The 23,193-nt window shown below is 41.1% G+C and overlaps 1 protein-coding gene across 2 annotated transcripts in view; it reads left to right on the top strand.

The window, feature by feature from the left end:
* Positions 1–23,193, top strand: part of SNCA (synuclein alpha) — a 70,500-nt gene that overhangs the window by 9,094 nt on the left and 38,213 nt on the right. Inside the window, exons 1-2 of one of the 2 annotated variants that reach the window (XM_072861614.1) lie at positions 904–1,838; positions 8,526–8,671. In XM_072861614.1, coding sequence (XP_072717715.1) covers positions 1,721–1,838; positions 8,526–8,671 — 264 coding nt within the window. In that variant the 5' untranslated portion in view covers positions 904–1,720. Of the gene's footprint in view, positions 1–903; positions 1,839–8,525; positions 8,672–23,193 lie in introns of those variants that run through there. The other variant, XM_072861613.1, reaches the window with a different exon arrangement.

Below are 23,193 nucleotides of genomic sequence, written 5' to 3'. Positions count from 1 at the left end.
TAGTTGGCATTAAAAAGTGAAGTCTTTCTTAATTTTTTTTTTTTTCCGACCTATAGAAACTGAAGGCCTAGCTTGGGTGCCCAGGTTTGTCTCCTTGTGATCTGAGGAGGCAGAAAAGTGTGATCTGGAGGTGGGAGTGAAGGAGAGGAATGCCACTGGAGGAGGACTGTGGAAGGCCAACTGGGGAGGGACTTGGACACATATCAGGAGGACTTTAATCTGCTGATGCAGGAGCTCATAGTTGGACAGGACCGATGCGAGTGGAAGAGACAGGAATTACTGCAACAGATGAAGGAGGGAAAATAATGCAGAAGGCGCCTCCTTCATACCGTAGGGCCTGCAGGAGCTAGGTAGAAAGGAAGAACCGCAGGGAGTGTTTGCAGTTAAGGCAAACGAGGTCAGCAGCCTCTCCGTGCTCGAGCCTTTTAGGCTGCCCACAGGGAAGCTGGGATGCAAAATGGCGTTTCACCTCCGCAGTCGCTACCGCAGCCCTGCCGTACAGTCGCTGCTCTTACCTGCAGCCGCTGTGATGATACCCAGGTTACCGCTAAGCTGGCTGCTGTGTAACTACAGTATTGCGTCACGACCGCGTCAGGGCTGCAGCGGGGCGCCCACGCGCGCAGGCAGCCACTGCGGCTCGGCAGGGGCCGTTCCGCGCGCGGCCGAGCGCGGGCCCGCTGATTGGACGAGCCGGCCAGGGGCGGAGCCTGCAGCCGGCGGGTGATTTAGAGCGGCTGCAGCCATCAGCCCGGCCGCTGGCCCGCGGGCAGGCCCTGCTCGCCGCTTCGCTGGCGGGACCCGCGCAGCCCCGCGGACGGAGCTCCTGCCGGGCGTGCGGCCGCCCGGGCTGCGGGGCGTGCGGCCGCCCGGGCTGCGGGGCGTGCGGCCGCCCGGGCTGCGGGGCGTGCGGCCGCCCGGGCTGCGGGGCGTGCGGCCGCCCGGGCTGCGGGGCGTGCGCGGGGATGCTCCCCCCGGTGGAGGGCGGCAGCGCGCACGCCTGCGGGAGGTGTGACCTGGTGGGGGAGCGGCTCTGCCCGGTGCCCGAGCCGCAGGAGGAGGCGGGCGGGCAGAGTTGCATCTGAGTCCGAGGAGGAGGCTGACCCGCGGAGCTGTGCTCTGCCATCTCTGGTGCGCACAAGCCAGCTCAGCGTGGCTGCTGCGGAGGCGGGTCCAGGGTCTGGTTTGTGCCAGGAGGAAGGCAGCGTTGTGGGGGATAGGGAGGGGTGGAAGCAGGTTACTGCGCGGAGCTGTAAGAGGAACGCTCAGCTGCCCTTACAGAATAGGTGCGAGGCTCTGGGTATGGCAGGCAAAGGGCATGATAAGATAGAAGAGGAGGAAGCTGTGTAACCACCCTCGCCAAGGACACGTCAGTCAACCCCTCGCAGCAAGACCTGTGTGAAGACCAGTGCCGAGAAGAAACAATGGCGAGTCGTGGTCATTGCCGACTCCCTCCTGAGCAGAACGGAGCCACCCGTTTGCAGACCAGACCCTCTTTTTGAGGAAGTTTGCTGCCTCCCTGGGGCCCCAATTGGGGATGTCGCTGGGTGACTGACGAGCTTAGTACAGCCTTCAGACTATTACCCACTCCTGATCTTTCATGTGGGTGCTAATGATATTGCAACCAGAAGTGCAAGGTCAATCAAAAGAGATTTCGGGGCCCTGGGAAGACTGCGAAAAGGTTCAGGAGCACAAGTAGTGTTTTCCTCCGTCCCTCCCAGTAATGGGGAGAGGCTTTGGAAGAAACAGGCGTGCCCAAGATATCAATACCTGGCTCCGGGACTGGTGCCTCTGTCAGAACTTTGTTTTTTCTAATCATGGAAGAGTCTCTGAAACACAAGGTATGCTAGGGCCTGATGGGATCTACCTGTCCCCATGAGGAAAATGTGTCTTTGCTCATAAGCTGGCAGGATTGATCGAGAGGTCTTTAAACTGATACATCTGTGGCCACAGAGAATTCCATGTGAGCTTAATGCCTGAGTATCACCTGTGCTCTTAGTGGTTCTTCCTCCCAGCCTGAGGTCTGTTCCAACAACTCGCAGATAGTGCAGTTTCAGATAAAGTGTGCTTGCTGCACCTGCAGTCATGCTGCCGCTGCGGTGTGGACATGCCCCATCACTCCCTCCATTCCGAAAAGATTCTTGGGACTCATCAGTGTGTCCCACTGGAGCTGGTTGGCTGGGAAGTTGCAAGGGAAATGGCTTACAGGAAAGAAACAAATTTCAGAGTTTCGATAAACTGATTTGAATTTGTCACAGTTATAAGGGTTTTGAAATGTTTTTTTAGAACTGCCTAATCTCTCAGTAGCAACAACACTTTCAAACTTTGAAGTTAATGCTGGGCGTGTATATTCACATTAGCATTTCTACACTGAAAAAGAGTTAATTTGCATTTTAAATTGATTTGCAGGGATCATTTTAGGTATGAACTGAAACCAGTAACCAATAATTTGTAGCAAGTGGCAAAATGAATGGAAGCCTTTGATCTCTACAGAGTGCAGGAAAACCTCAGCTGACCATAGTGCATTGAATAGAATGTGTAATTTTCTGCTGTACAATATAGGACTTCTGGAGATGTGAAGAAAATGCGTGGTCAGGATATTTAAGGTGTTTTTCCTCTAAGAAATTAGAAATCAAATCTAAGGGAGTAGAAAAGGATTTCTTCTTTATTTTTGTTTTGTGTACAGCCAGTGTATCATTCACCTGTGCTCACATAAGCCAATGCAAAGGATAAACAACTGTAGGTAAACTTAATTTGGCAGTACTTAATATCACAACCCAAATAAATGATTGAGAAGTCAGTCAAGTATTTTTAGTAACAAAACTGAACAGAACATCTGTGATAGTCCTTCAGAGTTTAGCCTCAGGCTAAACATGTACGTTCTTGTTATGAGGTTTGAAATCTCAGCTTGAAATCTCAGACCTCAATTAAGAGAAATATTCAGAGGGATCATTACTATAACCAGAAGAGGATTGCAGTATTTGAGGCACATATATCTAATATCATCACAGATGTGGGAACAGCAACTGACAGCATTAGCAAGCAAGTTAATAGAGGTGATGTTCACCAAGCTGGGCTGTGATAGAATAAAAGTCAAGGGCATTTGCACATGTGTGAAACTTGTTGAAGCACTGCGACTCTGTAGAAGGCTAGCTTAATGGGGAACTTCTTTCCCTCCTCCTGAGAGAAACCCCTGATCCCGAATGCTGTGAGTATCCATCTTTATCTGATTGCAATATGTGTAGTGAAACAGGAAATTTTAAGTAGATTAATAGAATTTTTGACAGGTTTGAAAAGATGTTAAATTTTATTCTGGAAGATGTGAAACAGACTATCAAGCCAAACATAAGGAGAGCACATCTGTTACGTGCTGTGCCTATGAATAGAAAATTCAGAAAAGTTACTGCAAATTTAGGCAAAACAGTGGTCACTCCTCACCCTCTTTAGGAAATGGGTGACACAAAGTGAAACACCCAAAGCTTTGGAATAATGGATTTTGTGCCACGGTTTGCTTCCTTATGGTCTATTAAACTGTTTGAAAGGAGTTTGGCTATTGAATGAAAATGCAAAATGAATAGGGGACATGCAGGTTGAAATGTGGCAATGAGAAGAGGAGACCTAATGCAAAATCCAGAGAGCACGGTTTCTAAAATGAAACAGTATGGGCGTGGTAGTGTAAGAACAGAGGAATTGCTTGGGCACATATTTTAAAAATAAAAAATAATTTAAAAAAAATTGCGAGTCTATGAAGAGTTGTTCTGGCAAGGAGAGAAGGTAGGTAAAAACAGATTTGGGTTCAATGTAGCGATACTATGAGGTATAACATGAAGACACTGAGAAATGCTAGTGAAGTTGTCTTAGAAATCATATCCATTTAAATCAACGCTATTAAAGTTGATGTGACAAAACTGCCTTTTCGGGCACTTGTAAAGACCTACTTGTCTCTCTTCATAGGACTAGGAGTTCACCGGTTCTGGTGTTCTTTTGATGCACCAGGGTGTTAATATCTTGTGAAACCTGAGGTGAAATAACATGTTTTGTTATGTGAGTAAAAATTATTCAAGAGGTTGGAGATAGTCAAGTGCAAACTAGAATCACAGATCAAAATGAGTGTGTGTTCACTGTTGTGCAGTCAGTCCTTTCTTATTGTCTGAGTTCCAAGTTTTGCTAGTTTTGCTATTTTTCAATACTTTGTGGTTTGAAACCCTTTGCTGGTGAAGGGACTGGGAGCTGACACACCTCTAAGTGCTGAACAACTAAATACGCTTTTCAGTCAGCTGCTTTCCAAACCCCAAAATACTAGACTGAGACGTTTCTTGCTTTAAACAAAGTATGACCTGATTGTAGCAGGTTTAGTGGCATCGAGACACTGTAAAATGAGGATACCAGGCTGTGATTCACAGGAATATGGTGAGCGTGTTAGTTGTCAGGTCACCCTTTCTCAGAACTTCTGAAGATGAAGTAGCTTTGCTTATTGGTTTTATGGGGTGTTAGCTTGTGTATCTGACTTGCCTGCCTAATTAACATGTCTACTAGCCTTTGGCTGTAAATGCATAATTCATCCATCTTGCTTATCTCCCAGGGATAAGTGTCCAGAAATGTACAGTATCAAAGATGAAATATTTACAGTCCATCTCCTGATAATCAAAGTAGAGCACTGGTTTGTACAAAAGTTCAGGGCCAAAAAGCCCTTGATACTTCAACCACGTGTCTGTTTCTTGAAGCTGAGTCAAGACACAATATCAACAGTTATGAACCATAGTCAAGTGTTTTGCTTAATTCTTTTATCTGATCATTCTTGTACTACTTAACATTCTTAGTCACTGGTATTCCTGTTGTGTTTGTTTTAACTCCATCAGGTATCTTACAGTAAATTGTATGAATTAAAGAACCCCCCATGGCTTCTTCGTAAGTGAATTCAAGTACCTAAGGCAACCTTATTGTCTGAAATGCATATTCAAAAGTGTATTTAGTGCAGTAAGAGTAATTTAATTAATTCAGAGAAATTCTGTGGTTTTCATCTACTTCTATTGTTCAAAATTGAAAGAAACTAGCTCTCATTTTGAATTGCTCCAAAGGTTTCACATTGATATCGTATGTTACCCAGTTGTCTGTAGTAAGTAGGGAAAAGAAAGCTTCAATGCTAGTAATTTTTGCATGGTGCTATAGTCAGTGTTAGAACTTAAATTTCGAAGTTAGCCTTGGCATGGTCATTGTACGCAATCCCAGGATCACTTGCTGGAATGGACAGTCTCTGCATAGATGGACAGAAGTAGTCAGGCCATAGCACGGCAGAGCTCTACAGAAGCTGATTTACTATTTCTCAGCACTGTGATGCAAAGCAGACATCAGCTTTACAAAGACTTAATGGCTTAAGATCATTAAACAACCTGGTATTCAGATTAATTTAATTAGTTTGTATCAACCCTGTGCATTCTGAACTGATTTGTTTGTGTGTGCTTAATGCTTTTCCCCTGTTACTACTTAGTGTAAGCAATAAAATATATGAGACTGGAAAGCTATTTTGTTTTTATTTCTCCTGTCACTAGGGTTCCAGAGTTGAAGGGTCACCAAGCTCGAGCTTATTACAGAGTCACTCTGGTGATAGGGACTTTGATGGTGTTTAAGTATTCCTTAGAGACAGGAAGGAAGACTCTCTCTTTCCCCTACTAGTATGAGTGCTTTTGCAAATCTGCGCTATGTGTACAGTTTGCTGGATTTATTGTCGTGGCTCTGATTTCTGAAGCAGTGTATGAGAGATCTTTCATGCTACCTTCTGTGTCAGCTTTCTTGGGCTATATCTGAAATAGAAGCAATCTTAAATGTGCTGCTTTTGTTACAACTTTTATCAGGTATCTTGTTGTTGTGCCAGTAACAGTGTTAGCGGCCTGATGCTTTGCTTTTTTGTTTTGTTTGCATGTACCAAGCCTTTCCTAGGGTAGTGTGTTTCTGGGAGGAGAAAATAGACTTCAGACAGAGCTTTCCCAAAACACTCTAATAGTGGGAATGGCGGCCACTGGATAGTTGCTCTTGGTAGGTGGTCGTACTTGCCATGACAACGTAGTCTGAGAAATGTGGCTTTAATCGTGGCATCAGGAATTAGGTGTTTTATATTGCAGCATCCACAGTGCACCCGATTTAACTCTATTTCTTCATACTTTGCTTTTGAGGTGCAGTGTTTCAGATCTCAAGATAATAAAACTAATTATGACTATTGAAGATGAACACAGTGCAACCGTGCTTTACCATTTTATCAGAAGGGAGGAGTCTGCTTAACAGCGGCTGAGCATGTGATCATGTGTCAGCATGATGTCTGCTGAATTTGTTGGTTTTAAATGTTCTGCTGTTCAATGTATTTTGGAAAAGGGAGTTTTCAAAACAGTGTATGTCACTTCCATTTAAAAAAACCCAAAATGGCAAACAAAAAACAAACCAGAAGAAAATATATATAATAAGGACCTTGATTTATATACCTTCTGTTGGTTTTGTTTTCTTTTTCCTTCTCTCCCAGAAAAGAAATGAGACAGAGACTAAATTAAAAGCAATACTGAAACTTACCCAAAACATACATCTCATTTATTTATTTATTTTAATTTCTTGGAGAATATCACTTACTTTAAAGCATGTTTTTGTAAGATGCTACCTTTTTTACTTAGCTCTGTTTGAGATTTCTTCTTGCCATTTGAAATAATATGAAAGTGTTAACAAGTTTCTGTCTCATAATGTTACTCAGTTTGCTTCTGAAGGACTCTGTGCACAATTAGATCTTAATATTCTTTCGAAGATACAACGTGTTTCTAGGACACAGACTTTAAGATATGTGTTTGCAAGAACTAGTGAAAAACTTATATATAGACTTCATGTGTAGAATCCAGAGCTTTGTAGTCTGTCGCTGGTAAGGGCATCTTAATAGATGTCTTCCTGCACTTGCTAGCATTATGTCAAACCTTCCCTGAGGGCAACATTTGCTTTTCAGCAAAAGCCACTTCTAATTTTTGTTCTAGAAAAAGCATAGCAATAGAGTACTGGATGGATACAATAAAATTTCTTGTGAATTTGTGTCTTACTAGCATGTATAGGTTGAAAGATCTTTGGAACAGACTGTTTTCCTGTTTGTAGTTTCAGACAATGTACAGTCCCTTGTTGTCCTGCTCTATAATGAAAGCTTCTGGTTTTGGTCATAATAGAGATAAAACACAATTTTTCACTTTAAGTTAGTTAGAATGAGTGCTAAATGATCTGCCTCAATTTTCAGTCAGCAGATATTTATTATTTGGGTCTTTAAGAACAATTAGGAAAAAGCTAGAAAGGTAAACAATGTGCCTGATATGTGATTTTTTTTTTTTTATTACTGTCAATCATAGCAATCTATGCTGCGTGCCCTGTGATATGGACAGCTGATACTCTTTATGCAAGGAATTAAAGAAATCTAATTTATCCATAGAAAGTCTTCTCCTTGTATGTGCTTCCCAAAAAAGTCTCTGAAAGGGTGGCCTATCTGCCAAGCAGAATCCATCCCATGCTCATAAAGGGTGCAAATAGAGCTATGAATACATTTTATGGGTCAGATGGGATTTGGGCTGAAGGAAACTGTAGGATTAGTTAGAACTACAAAGCTATCCAGTGGATGTTTTTGAAGAACAGCCCCTTGTTTAGATGAGTAAATGTGGGTTTTTTTTCCAGAAATCTGGCCATGTAACTGTAAGGCATGAAATCATCCCATGTCTTTTCTTAGAGCGGTTTCACTATAGTGCAGGCTGCTGTCAGAAAGAGCCCTTGGGGATGAATGAGCAGAAAGAACCCAGTAATATTCTGAAAGGTAGAATGGCAACCGCTGATGTATATGTAGGCTAAATGAGTTGTTGTTTCCCTGGGGCTTGGAAGTTAGCTATTAATCCAGTTTGCTTTGGCATCTTTGGCATTCAGTCCTTTTGTAGATTAGTAAGTTATGGATGGACACATCAGCAGTGGGGTAAGAATCTCAGAGAACCAGATAAAAGGTTATATTAGAAATTATCTGAGCAACAGTAGCTCTGCTTATTAATCAAGTATATTTAAAAAAAATAAAAGAATAATCAATGGCTTTTGAGTCAAATGTAAATAATATTGTCTTCCTTGCCCTGTAACATGCCGTAAGTGTTTGGTGGACTAATTGGAATGCATTTCCAAACTGGGATATATTGAATGCAATTATTATACGTTACACAGTGAGTTGGGCATAGTAAGGGCCCTTAAGTAATGACTTTTCTTCCCTTTAGGGAACTACTTAGTACAAGTAGACGTGAATGAAAATGTCAAATGTCTTTCAAGTGAAAGAAGTTGAGACGCAAAATAAAGCTTATTTTTACCTTTGCTGCTCCAGTGTTACTGGATGGATAGTCTCATTTCTTAAGATCCACTTGGGGTACGCAAAGTGTAATGGCCTTATGGCTCTTCATGATGTTGGGCTGTCAGGGATAGATACGATTCTCTGAAAAACTTAACAGCTCCCAGAGCCGTAATGTGTTTTTCCATCTTCTGCTTCTCAGTGGCTGAGAAGACCAAAGAGCAAGTGTCTAATGTTGGGGGAGCTGTGGTGACAGGAGTGACGGCGGTGGCCCAGAAGACAGTGGAAGGAGCAGGGAACATTGCTGCAGCCACTGGCTTGGTGAAGAAGGATCAGTTGGCCAAACAGGTTTGTTTATTTACCATCTTTTCTAGATGAAGAAGTGAACAATGAGCAGCCTCTCTGAACTGAAGGGCAAATGGATTGTTTTCTTTTGTGTCTGTCAGTGGTATGAGTGCAGGATGATTTGTGTTACGCTAAACAAATGAACAGCAAAGAAAATATCTGCTGTTTATGGTTTGTATTTTGAATGACCTGCAGGATCTGGGAACTTGAGTAGGATTGGGCATCTAGCTTTACTTCTGAAAAGTCTTAACAAATTTGGATCACTGTTTAAAGTGTGATCTAGTGGTGATTCTGAACTCAGCAGCTTCTAGTGCGGGGCCAGTAGCTGTAGGATCGCTGTACAGTTGAAGGGGAAGATAGCTATTTTTTTACAAATAACTGAGGATTGAAAAGCAACCCGCTAGAGCTGAAAGGTCAAACAGCAAATCTCAGGTGTAACAGCACAATTTGTATCCTCTGCGGATGAAGAGCAGAAGGGATTGTGTACCAGTCCACTGACTGGTTAGATACATTGCATCTAAAGTTGAGATCTAGCTGGAGAGTCACTGTCTTCCATGAATATAGTGACATGAACTCAAAAGTGCTTCCAAACTATTCTGAACTCTTCAGATTAAATTTGCTCTCGCTCATCCTATAAAACACCCTGTAGACATTTTTATTCCAGCACCAAGGTGAACATTAAGTACTTGCGCAATACCAAGAGTTACTGCACTTTTGTTGCTGGTACGCTGCAGTCATATTCTTCCACTTACACTAGGTGAAAAGTGACCCCCAGATAGCTGATGGGAATGATGCTTTCCAAAATGTGTATAGTGTTGTTTGGATACAAAAATAACCCAGGAGAGAGAAATACCTCCTTTTGCACTGCTTTCTGTATGAACATTTAAGTGTTAGAAAAAAATAGGATTATGAAGAATATTAGTATTTGCACAAAAATATGGGTGTCGTGTGGATTTCGCATGAAGAAGTTCTACGGTATATCTTATTTTCAGTTAGTGTCCAGAGGAGCTGTTAAAATTGAAATCTTAAACACTCTTTTTTTATCCTTATCTGTTACTGATGTGTATTCCTGTCGGTCTGACAAATTCTATTGGTGTTTTAGTTTGGGGGGAAAAAAGGGGTATTATGTTGAGGTAGACATTCACTCCACTGTGGTGGATTGGTCTTGACAACATCTCACAAGTGGTTTTGTTCTCTTTCAGAGCAGTTTTCCTGGGGGGCTTTTTAGTCCTTTTTTGTTCAGCTATAAGTAAAAATGTTGCTTTTGATGTGGCCATGGTCCATTGTAAAAGCTATATTGAAGATTTACAAACTCGAGTATCTAATAAACTGCCAGGGGATACATGAGCATGGCATGGCCGCAGTAGTCTATGCCCCTAGTTTCTGCTAAAGCTCTTTCGTAGTTTTACGCTGAGAATATTCTTTTCTGTTCGTAGCTCTTTAAACTCAGTGTCATAAGGATCATCGTTGCCATAATACGCAATTACCTACTTTAGTATTGATCGTACCTAATATTTTTATCTTAATATTAATATATACATATAGATCCTTATAATAATAAAGTATGAAGCAAATCTCTGCTGACTTTCATTTAATTCTGTTCTGTATATTGTAAAGCTTAAATATGAGTCATGATGGCTGTAACAGAATAAAATCACATCTGTGAAATTAAAGAACATCCATAATGTACATGCATATTATTCCATAGCCCTATAAATAGCATCGTTATTCTGAACTGGTGCTTTGTTCTTTAGATAAGCAAAACCATTCATTTGGTTCTTGATACTGGTATTTTTAGGCTGAGATTCTCGGTCATCTATGCAGTATGGCCATTTAGCTGATTAGTATCTATGGCTCCTTGCAGACTGCTCTGCATCTCTGTCTCTTACTGCTTTTGCAAGGGATGAGTAGCCATTTCAAAAATGTTAACATCAACATTGAATCATGTAAAGGTATTTTAAAACCTAGTATTTTTGCATTCCTGTGTAGTTCAGAGGCAAATGAGAGAGATTTTTGCTTGGATTTTCTGGGTAAATGGACAGTTGGGTGGGGACCAGATGTGGGCATTCAGAATACCAGTGGGACGCAGGTCCTTTATAGGAAACAGGGTGAGTCGTTCTGAAATAAGAGAAGGTGCCAACCAGGCATACAATCAAAATATCAGTGTAACTTTGTGTATTTTATCTCTGTAAGGTTATGTCTCTTAAGGCTGTGATTTCTCTAGTCTGCTCTAAACTGGCAATAATGGATCACGACTAGCAAATTCATTCCTTGAGCTTCAGCATGGCTAGCCAGTGCCTTTGGCAGGTTATTCTTCCTATGGACATCTATTTGGAGTTATCCTAAAGCAAATGGCTGTGTATCCCCTGTGCAAGATGAACACTTACCTTGCTTACACAGTGTAAGCAAGTCATGGGATCTGACAGGGAATTGCAAATGAAGCATATCCATTGAAAGTGGATAGAAGCGTGATTACAGGCTATTTTTCCACAGAAGGCTGAAAGGCATCAGCCAATAATCTGTTATTTTCGTTGGCTTCTAAACTTGTGACAAATTATTTCTTCTAGTTCACACGGACCTGCATAATTGAGTCCAAATCCTCCAACTGAATGTAGCAAACAGTGACCTCCCGAGGCCCCTTCCAACCTGAATTATTCTGTGAACTGCTATAAACTGAACCTCCGTGCAACTGGAGGAGTTCGCTCATTTGCCATCAATTACAGGATTGGGGACTGTGAAATAAATAGAGAGTCACAGAATATCTCAAGTTGGAAGGGACCCATAAGGATCACCGAGTCCAACTCCTTGTTCCTTGCTGGGATCAGCTGCTTCCAAACATGTCTGGAAGCCCATGTAAACTAATGGTCATTGCTGGGATCTGCTGCTAGCGATCTGCTCGCCTGTGTGAGAGCCTGCAACCTTGTGTGATGACTGGCATTTTTCTTGCACCACGATGGAAGTCTGGTTTTGACTTTCAACTAATTGAAAAGAGTCGTAGTGTTTCTTTACCTATGGATACAACAATATTAACGCAAAGGAAATACTAAGCAGATTCTTGGTAAAACACTTTCTAGAGAAGTTTGTCTGAGCTTGCCTAGTGCAGCCTTTAATGCTGGCGCGCTTTGGACCATGAAGCACAGGTTTAACCATCCAGCTGAGGCCAGGCTGGAGGGCTGCTGTCGCACCGCACTGTCACCTACCCACCCCACAGCTGGTGTGAGCGGGCAGCGCAGAGTGACAGCTGAGACTAGTGAGTGGCAGGGCTGACTTGATAGTGCCCACCTGAGGACTGCCCGGCGGGTTTATGCTTTGGCAGAAACTCACTAAGCGTGGGTAGTGGTGGTTAGTAGGCTTGAATTAATTATAAAAGGGTTAACATACTGCAAGCAGCATTTTAATAAATGACAAAGCAATTCTTAAGATTATTTAGATTCCAAAAATTCTTTCATGCATTGCCAGCGTGCATCTGCTCACAACTTATTTCTGAATGCACACTAGCATTTAGCATACAGCCAGTTAAAAATTGATTAACTCTTTATAAACTAGTTGTAACTTTGAGCCCAATTTTAAAACCTGCCCATAATAATACTGTTGTTTATAATCATTGGGACTCTTCCTGAAGGAGAAAAGAAGTTGCTTCTCTTTTTCATGCTTTCTTCTCTCTGTTAAGAGAAGATGATAAGCTGAAGTACTGGGTTATACAGACAAAACATTTGTTTTAAATTTATTCTGTGCCTGTGCATGTTTTATTTCTGTGTACAGTGTGAGTGTGCTTCTAAATTAATCGAGTTAAAAAAACAAAAAGGAAGATTAATTATGACTGCATTTACTGTAGAAATGAACATGTTTTTTCCGACGTTAAGAAAGCTGTGCAATCCTTTGAATATTCTATTTTCAGCTCAGCATGAACATATATATCCAGATAGTATGGAGGGGTACTAGCTAGTGAATATCTAGTGTATAATATTGCCTGAGAACAAAATACGGATTACAAAGTTTATTATTTTCAGATAGGTAATTAACTAATTGAAGTTCTTAACCTCACTAAATTCATGTCATTTGGCTCTCTAGCATCTTGAGATTAAACCATTTGGTAAGTTCTACGATTTCTATGGTGAATAATTTTATTTATACTGTTCTAGCACCAAAATCTCCAGTCAAGCTGAAACCTCAAGGTACTTTGAGTACCATGCAAAGATATAGTTAGACAGATTTTGTGTGTTGTAGCTCTTACTACAGTAAATAGAGTAGCAGGCCTTGTCCTTACTATGTTTGGGATCTATATGATCTATATGGATCATGTTTGGTATCTATATGTGCTAAATCCTTTTTCTTTCTAGAGTGTCTCTTAAATTAGCATGTTTACAGTAAATAGCACAGTAAACAAACATAAAATTACAGTGGCAGATAACATGTAGATAGATAATATACTTACAGAGCAGGTAGTATAGCTCATTGGTTTAATTACCAAGCTTTCAGAGAAAAAGAAGACTGTAAGTGGGAGGACTGTCAATTTAGGCATTTTTTTTTTCATAGGAAATTTTATTTAACTAAAAGCCCTTGCTAATTTCATTTAATATGAAAATTAATATAGAAGAATGAAAGCGATGGCAACTTTGCTGTATCTTCTTTCTCCTGTCCCAGCCCGTATTTCCTGGAACTCCTTAGAATTCCAACACTATCCCAGCATAAAAGTTCAGTGCAGTGAACCCCATAGGTGTAGAGTATTTCTTGTCTTACTACTTTTCTTGGCCAGAATAGCTAGTCTTATGAACAACTGTCTTTTTCCAGGGTCCATTATACATTGCTTAGAGCCAAGTCGAATCCACTTTGGGGAATCACCATAGTCAAATATACCAATATGTAGGAGCCTTTTTCATCCTTTTTACAGGGAACCTCCATGAGACATTGTGCACTGCTGAGAATAAAGACATGATGAAACGCCTTTTAATTTGATGAGATGAGAGCAGCTCAGTTTTGATTAAGACACCAAGCATCACAGTGTACTCTAGCCAGCTATTATTTGTTCATTTGGGCAATCTTAGTGGGCGAAGGGATGCAAACCCTGTAAGTGCCTCTGAAAATTTGTCTCTTTCAGTGGCAGAATGGAGGTTTCTTTTCTGCTTTATTAAATGCCCATTTTTGAAATGCAAGTGATACCTCATCTTTCAAAGATTTCTGTTTTGTCTCGTTGCAAGCTAGGATTCCTGACTGTTCCCAAAGAAGTTTTAATTACCACCTGTAGTTTAAAAAAAAAAAAAGCGGAATATTAAATCTTTAGTTTTTGCACTTTACATTTTGAATTTTTAAAATGCAGAGATCAGTTTAGAAATCCTTCTATAGAAATCTTATGTGGTAAAAACCAGAAACTTAGGATTGACATTTGACTTTTACTGAAGTTATCTTGGGTAGCAGTCCCCAAAGTTTAAACGCCCAACATTAAAGTCCCATCACTGTTTTAGTAGCCCCCTCGCTACCTGCATACAATATAAATGCCTTGCTTAGTACTTGAAAAAGGTCAAACAAGCATTTTCTCGTTTTGTCTCTTTTTATCTTTTTGAGATATATTGCGCATGTTTTATTTCCTACTGCGCCATAATACTGACATGCCACATGGAAAATTCTTGAAACTTTTAAAACTGATTTTTTTAATGTACTTTTTTGTAAATAAGGTTCCAGAGATAGGTCTGATCATGGCAAAATTTGGGTTTAGGTGGATTTTGATAGAACATTCATTTTGATAGAATATGAATATCTCCTAGTTTTCTGACCATTTTTACGCTCAGTGTGCTGGACAGGATGCTTGGTTCGTTGAAGGATCACTGTTCCCCATCTTCTTTCCAGTCTGTAGGTTCATCAATCTTGAAAAGCTTAGCTCAGAAACACAAAGGGAAAGCTACTGAGCAGAGATATCCGATTTCCTTCTTCAGAAAGGGAATTAGGGAGTTTTTCCACCTTTCCATTACATTTTATGCTATTAGCCAGCTGATGTCCCAAAAGGCTAATAGACCCCAACGAAAAGCAGGACAGTAAGTGCGAGTTACATGAGACTTAAACTATTGTTCTTTTGTTGGAATAAGCAGGTTTATTCATCTCCCCTAGATCTTATTACAAGGAAAAAGTCAAGCCTTGAACTAAGCAAAGAAACTTTAACAAGATTTTGGCATGGCAAATGCAGAAATAGCTTCCAGCCAATTAACTTCTGGAGTTGATGCTTTTCTGTAGATGCTGTAGAGCAAGCAGGCTGCAGGGGTGCAGCGAAATCTAATTGCCCTCCTCAACTACTTCTTGCCATTTATGACTCTAATATAAGGTCACAGTAGAGAATGGATATATTTAATCATAAACTTCTGTAGTCTAGATCCCTAGCAAGCCTGGCAAGCAGCCAGAGGTCTAACCCTCTACACTTGAGCCAAGCAGTGCCAGTTCTGCCTTGTGGTGCAATGCAGAGGAGTGGGTTTTTTGGCTGTTCAGGGTGAGCCCGACCATGGTTCTCATGTGGCACACTTGGTCTGTAGGAGCAATTACAGCGGTGGTTTGGAAAGCTTGCATACTGTGGTTTCTGGCAGGATAACTAGCAGACAGTAAATCTTCCTCAAGGAAGCCAAAGTGGTTTGGATGATGTATAGGAGAAGGCCTGCTCAGGTAGTCACAACTGAACATCAATCAGACAATACGTGCTTTCAGATTGCTATTTCAATCATAACGTGTGAAGAGCACATAGTTTGAGAGAGGTTTTACTTTTTCCCTCACTGTTTTATTTCTTGATCTATGCATAATGTATGAGTGCTGCAAAACAGAAAGCATATTTAGCAGGAATTAGCGATGTTTCCTTTTTTAAGGTATGTAGATGGACTGAGAGTGGAAGAATGAGGAGAGAGATTCCCCATTAGTGGATCCACATTGCTCAGGAGCTGAATCACAGAAGATCCCTCTTAAGAGAAAGCATTTGTTAGCTGTTTCTTTGAATTCATGAAGGAAGTGGGACTGTCAGTGAACTGACGTATCTCTTTGATCATAGCGTAGTTGGACTGATTTATTTTGGTAGGGCCTTTCTTACTGGTCTCAGAATTAATGATGGTGTATTGTATTAAAACATTGGTAACAAATCAAATCTGTAAAGCTAATCCGTATTCTTGAAACAGGAAACTGATTCATTATAAATCATAAGGTGCCCATAGGTAGGTGATATTAAGGTTTTGAATCTGCTTTATGTACTCAGTCAAATCTCCCCCTCATGACAGCGCACACATTTTTTAGACGGAAAAGCTCAGGAATCATCTAGGTTGTACAGAGGTATGAATGTCAGTGGACTTGTGAAATTGCATTACAATCCTGTATGAAAGCTCTGTATTAGAATGCAAGTGGCTTTGATTCAATGATTTGTAATTTGTTTTCAAAATAAATGCAACAATTACAGTTGAAGCCGCTTAATGCAGTTTCATTAATCCAGTTCTGTTTTGCTTTGGTGTTTCCACATGAGCAAGCCCCACCTATATAGCTTAGTATATGTTGATACTGCATAATGGCACTGTAAAGAACAGTACAGAGTGCTTGCAGCAGGCTCTAATGTTTACAGGCAATTTTATTAAGTGAAATATGCTAATGATGCCCACAGAAAACAGGTTGATAAATAGGAAGGCCACAGAAGTCACAAAGCCAGCAAGTAAATCCCATGTTTTTCTTCTACCTTTCTCTTGCTTTATGATAAGATCTTACCTGTCACATCCTTCTCGGCAGGTATGTGCACGTTCTGGTAGCACTTCTGGACATGAGTAGCTTAATTTTATTTCACTCTAAACACCACTATTTGAAATATTTAAAATTAGGCTGGGCAAGATAGAGATGAATATGCACAGAAAATAACAGTACTCAGGAAAAAACAGATGCTGAAAGATGGATGACTCCAGGTAGGAGTGCTAGAGTTTCTGTGTTAGTTGAAGAGAGTGTTGAAGTGCTGGGAGGATTTTGAGTCTCAACCTGTGCTTGGCCTACCTGGTTAGCAAAGAAAATGCCTTTTCTGCTGTGGGGCATGTTGTCAGTATTTTTTCTCGGAGGGCAAAATAGCAGTATTTAAAGGAAGACGATGTTCTCTGTGTCAAAACATTTCCATGCATTGACATCTGTGACTCGAGCAGAACTTGAGTTGAGTCACGAAGGGAGAAAACTTGTGTGGTATTATCTAAATATCCTGGAGGTTATTGCTCTTCATTAATTCAGGAACAAATATGAGTTTAATGTAAAGGTCATGTGAGTTTTCCTGGTTTCCTAATGGCTTTCATGCTGTGAGATAACATTTTAGTGCAGACTGATGTTCCGGGTCTACCTGCTGCCTTCACTGCTTCTGACCATAATGTATTCCTAATTACCTGTGGAGGAATCAAGTTGAGGAGCTTTTGGGTGGCATCATATTGCTCTTTGTTTTCTAGCAATTGCTCAACCGCAGATTTAGCTTTGACCCTGAGGAAAGAAAGTACCTCATCCTTAAACTGAATCTGCCTATCTCCCTTGGTCTCCTAGAACAAGAACTGCTTGCTAGCTGATAGAAGAGTGAACACATTCTCCACTAGGAATTGTTCATATGTCATGATAATGAGATAATATTTGTAATATCTACAAATAGCAGAACACAATTTTTCATTTCTTTTTCTTTAACTTGTGAGGGAGAAGCAAAAGATGTTCCCCGTCCTTTTACCAGGAGACGGACTTTTGCATTTATTATAAGGGTTTGCTTGTCTGCAGTCTATGCTCTTTTTCCTCCCTCTTGTGTTCTTTATTCTGGTCTCCCTTCTACCTCCTATATGCTCCATCATCAATTTCCTTTCTAAGTAACCTAATATGCCCCCGTAGCGTGTTCCAGGCTGCTGTGTTTGTCTCCCCTGTGTAGGTATGGCCACTGCATTATGCAAGTCTCTCAGGCTAACGTGGGACCGGTTCTGTTTCACAGTGTCCCTGTCTTTCCTATGCATTCATCTGTGGGATTTCATGCAGTGCTTGCAGAAATGTGTTGTGTGTGGTTTGTTGTCGGCTTGTTTTTGTTTTTTTTTTTCCCCCCTGCTCTAAATAGTTGCTAATCCCATGTTAAATATTCAGGAAGGTGCTGCTTGCTAAGAGGAATATGTTTAAGTGCGTTTGGGGATGATTCATATTCATGCCAACTATTCCTGTTCTCGCCCGCTGTTGTGCGAAAGATTCGGCTGTTTCAGCTGAGAAATGGTTTTATGTAACCCACGATAGTTGGGTAAACTTAATAGTGGCGTTTTTGTGCAACTTAAGGTACAGGTTTTGTACTTAAGGTACAAGCTTGCAAACATTACCGGGTTACAATAATGGTCTCCTTAGCATCTTCTGCCATGTTTCAATGTTCCTTTCCTCTGCTGGCCAAGATGAAGTGTGTAAGACTTGGAAGGTAAAGAGCTTAAAGGTGTCTCATTCAGTGCCTGTCTGGAAGTCGTCAGCTTCAGAGGATTTGTGATGATAGCTGGTGCCATTTGCTGATATTGTAAAAGCCAAACTTTGCAGCTGGCATTTTTTTTTAGCTAGCAATGAAAGTTTACAGTGCTGAAGTGACATTTTGGCAAAGCACTGCAATGTGTGTTTATGTCTGCCGTCTCTTGGGCAAAGCACTGCAGTGGGATGCTTAATAGGTACGAGTGGCAAATTGAGGTCCAGGATTGATGTGGTGATGAGGGTTGTATAAACTTCAAAATGATTCAGGACTGAAGTGTGGAGGAAATATGGCTCTGTGGAGAAATAGATTAATCTGTATTTTCAGAATCTCAATCCAGTGTTGTCTCCTAAAAAACAAAACCAAATAAACCCCTCCTGTAGGTTAAGAGGAGAGGGAAGAAGAAAGAAGGCAGAATGCTTCTATTAGGACTACCTCATTACTGGCAGTGCTGTTATTACTAGTAGTAGAAAGGAAGTTTATATGGGGACTGGTGATAATCAGCAAATACCAGTGGCATATGATATACATCATTTTGGTGGCTATTTTGACCAGTGATAGAACTTCCTAAAGAATCTATGGGTTAATAGATAAAAGCTTGTACGTAGCCTGTGGATGTCTGGGACTTCTTCAAAGCTGCTAGCACATAATGAAAGAGAAGAGATGACCCATCTTTTCTACAGTAAACTGTCATTAAACTCTCTGGCTCTCACGTGCTTTCAGCTGTGTTAAATCTGTCCCTGAGAGAAAGTTAAGTGGTCTGTGTAAGGATTATTGGTAATAATTTTTCAGTTTTTAAGTACTTGTCTCAAAGTGTTTCAAAAGCTCCTGTGATATATCTGGAGACTGGAATTTGTTACTGTAGAAAGCTACATTGAATGTCTCAGAAATACATCTGAAAACTTAGATTGCAAACCTCTTTTTGCCAGTGGCTTGTCTAATGCAAAATATTCCCTGTGAGGAAACTGGAGGTGTAAGCTGCTAAAGTTGTCCTCTAAAAAAACATGCTTTTTGCAAGAGTGAAGCAGGCAGAGAACCGGATTCTGAAATGTACTGGACATATTGATTGCCCTCCAAGATTTTGGTGTTAGCTTTCACAACTGTTTGCTCATGCTTTGTTAGCACATGCCCAAGAGGTTTGCGAGGCTTGGGTCAGAAAAGTCAAAATGAAGCTTAAAATGAGACACAGCCAATAAAGAACTTATTTTGCCCTGCTTAGTAGGTTAGCTACAAACAGAAAGAGGAGCAGTCTGTAACTGCGCTTCCTTCAGAAGCACATAAAACAGGATCTGTGCCTTTGAAGCTGCTTAATCGCTCTGTCCCACCTCCCACGCCATCGTGTGTGGAAGGGGCATCACCTAGAGCAGCTGATACCCTGCCAGTATTATGGCAGCCATGCATATTTCTTCTCTGGGGCTGGGGACAAAGCAAAGGCTCTAGGCTTTTTTTGGCCAACCTTTGCTATACTTTTTCATTGTGAAATGTAATCCTTTCTTCACGTGCTATTATATGTAAAGAAGATATGTGGATTTTTTTTTTTCTTACTAATTCCCTGTGATGGTTTTAAGGCCCAAAGGGTGCACTCTGGTCTAAACAGACATGTATTGCCCTGGAGTGGTGTGAAAGACTCAATTAGTGTGTCAGGGTGAGTGCCACTCATGAGAAATGTGTTCTTATCCATAGAGACAGTATTTCTAACAGGGAGTGACCATTCAAGCTGAAGAAGGGAAGATGCTGGTGGTTGAAACAAACTGTCACATCTAAATAAAATTACGTTTAGAGCTAGAAATGCAAAATATGCTTGGGGAAGGAAATTACAAGGGCAACTGAGCTAGGGTAGAGAACACTTTTAAGACTTGGAGCTTCTCTTAATTTTGTGTGAGCCTTTAAGAAGGAGGCTGGAAGCTGTAAAACCTGTTAGCAGTTCTAGTATTGAGAACTGACTATGAGCTTCTGATTGCTTCTAATGTGAAGTATTTATAGTTAATTAAGCTAATAATTTATAATCAGTTAATACTTTAAAGGTGTTGAAATGTGTGGTTTAATTCTAAGCATATATGCAGTCATTGGCCAGTTTGGTAGAATTTATATCTCTAATACAGTTTATAGATGATAATGTGCACATAAAACACTTATGCTTTGCCTAATGAATATACTTATGGCAATTAAAAATAATAACATTACACTGTGGCATCAAACACTTCAGTTCATTACTTAACACCCAGCATATCTTAGCCATTTAAGAATTGCACTCTAAGATGCTTGTTTAACCCCTGTCTGACTTAGCTCATGCTTTGTGTAGTTGATCTGAACAAATGCCTCTTGCCAGATTCCTAGTAGCATCAATTTTAATGGTTGGGTTGCTTTTAATTTTGTGCATGCAATATTTCATCTTGCAAATCCCTCAAGATATAACTGACAGAGTTCAGATAGACATACTGTATGTAAATTATTTTGTAGAGAAAGATCAGAGATCAAACGGAGCTGGAGGCTGAATTAAATTCCCTCTCTGGGAAAATTATTCTAACAGGTCAAGAGAAAAGTCACTGGAAGGGTGATGTAAATATGAATGTGTTTCGCGTGGATCCTCGGATGGAAGAAAGATTTCCCCCTTCCTCCTCATCCCTACCATGGTCTTAGAAATTTGTCTGAAGTGCATTTGCTGTGTTTGATGGTGCTGGGCCAATGCATTTAGCAGCTAAATGCTCTTCCTCGCCCATAGCATGGAGACAGGCTATGTACTGCCCCGTTATGAGCGTATATTTGCATAGCAGAAATATAAAGGGCGAGGGCAGGAGGGATTATTGATGGATGTTGTGACAGAGTGTAGCACAGGGTTGTCAGACCAACAGGTGGAAGATGGAAACTTCTACTAGGAGCTTTGTTTATGTCAGTTGCTTCCTTTTGTTAGCTTGGAATTTATAAAACAGCTTCTTGAAAGGAGGATGGATTTTTTTCAAACATCATTATTTCCAGTAAATTTCATGTGTTTACTTTTTTAAAAAATAAGTAATAGCTATTCTAGTAGCTTTGAAGGAGGGCATGTGTTCACATACAGCTGACCTGCTGTCTAAACCAAAGTAGTGAATTTGCTTTTCACGGCCATCAGCATACTGTTTCCTTCATAGTCTATTTTTGGAAGGGGTGGTGTGCTCATCATTCACAGGAAAGGTAACAGATTTAGCAGTGCTTCTTTCCACCTCCTACACACCATCTATGCATCTATGAGATGGGGTTTTTAAGTCTTAGTTCTCTCTGCAGATTTTTCCCTGAGCTTCATTTCAGATGTATGCTTTATAACACGGCTGGCTGGACTGCTGTAAATGCCTGCTGTTGTCCAAACTGAGAAATAGGGGAGTCTGGGAGAAGTAATGAAACCAGTTTAAAAAGCAAAGCTTAGGCCTTGCTTTGGAATCTGTTTGGAGTGGTATAAACACCTTGATGACAGTTAAGATGAGGGTAGTGGATTTGTTTGTTCATCTCTTCCTGGCTTCTTTGTTCCTTAGCTCAGTTTTATGCCTCTAGATTTTGTGTGGTACATAATGGGAAGGGAAGCAATTAAACAGAAGCCTTTGCTGGCCTCCTGAAGGGGAATCACGCTCAGCAATTCATCTTGGCATGCAGGTTATGAGAAGAGAACGTGGAGAACTATTGGTCGTACTTGAAATAAAATGGATGACCATAGCTGGTCAAGGTGTCGTCTCCAAGTTAGCATGTTCTACAGACTGTTAAGGACATTCAGTTACTTCAGGTTTTGTCTGTGCATCTTGGATTTAAAGTTGGCCTGAGAAAAAGGTAACTGTTTTGACCAGGACAAATGGTGCTAAACCCAGCCTGGTAGTGTCCATTGACAAAATGCTCTTGAAGGCTGCTGACACACCTTGTTTCTGCTGGTAAATCTTGTTAGCCCGGCAGTGTGTTCTTTATGCTAATTGTTACAAAGCTAAGTATGTAACTGTGTTATTTCAGGTGGATTACAAGGTTGGTTGGCAGGTGAAGTTTTCTCTTTAACTCTGTCACTGCTTCTCCCTGCAGCTCTGAAATTCGTGCTACCACTATATTAAACACCTTGATCAGTTCCACGATGCTCTTTATCCCTTACAGGGAGAACTCAGAAAGAAAATTACCCTTATGTCAGGTGGTGTGTGTAAAGTTTGCAGGCTGTAACATTCATCTCCTGTCAGGATCTGTTCCTGTTTTAGAAATCTTATGCAAATTTAGCCAAAGACTGATCATAGCTGTGGGTGCTGTGTCAAAGGCTCTCTTGATTTCAGGAGGAAGATGCACAGAGGGTTAGGACGTAGTCAGAGTTGTCTGTGGAATGATAATATTACAGGTCTTTAGGTTTTTAAACACTGATTTGTTTTTTTAACTCCCCCCCCCTCCGAGAAAGCAAGCTCTTCCTTTGTTTTGAAAGTACCTGAATCATTTAGGTGAATGTGAGCAAGTCTGCTCAACAGTGTCTAGGCAGGGCTTGGCATTCACAGTCATATGCTTCTTAGTACCTCTGCCACCCCTTATCCATTTCAGCCTGTGGAAAGGGAAGAGTTACTACCAAACTATCCTTTGGTGGAAGAAGAGAGAGAAGGCAAGTAGCTTTAAATCTAGAAGTGTGTGTTCCTGTTCTAGGACATGCAACAACAGGTTTCTCTCTCACCTGGTATTGATATCTCCTCTGAAATGCTCTGAGGTTTTTCCCTGCATCCTCTAGTTAGCAAAAGTCTATTTTGTGGAGACAAAGCAGATGGTGGGGATGAGTTGGATTCAGGAAGGATGGAAAGACTGGGTAGAGGAGATCTGATGGTCAGGGAATGGGGGGAGCGGGGGGGACAGGCAGCAGGGGGGAAGAGTGGCCGTGCATGAGAGAAGGCAGCTCTTTTATTCCCCTAACTTTCAAGCACCATGAGGCAACCTCTTAATCCTGTTTCCTTGGGGTATGGGATGCTGGCACAGAACTCCCCCTCCAGAAATCTCTGCTTCTGCTCCTGGGCTGCTGGGAACAGGGAAGAAAAAGGGCTCAGCCTGTGATACAGGAGGTGCAATGGACTCTACCTTTCTGTTACACCCAGCTGCTCGG

This window comes from Ciconia boyciana, chromosome 5 (assembly GCF_034638445.1).
Source record: "Ciconia boyciana chromosome 5, ASM3463844v1, whole genome shotgun sequence".
NCBI classification, from domain to species: domain Eukaryota; kingdom Metazoa; phylum Chordata; class Aves; order Ciconiiformes; family Ciconiidae; genus Ciconia; species Ciconia boyciana.
The sequence above is the reverse complement of the archived record's forward strand: the minus strand, read 5'-3'. Positions and strand labels throughout refer to the sequence as shown.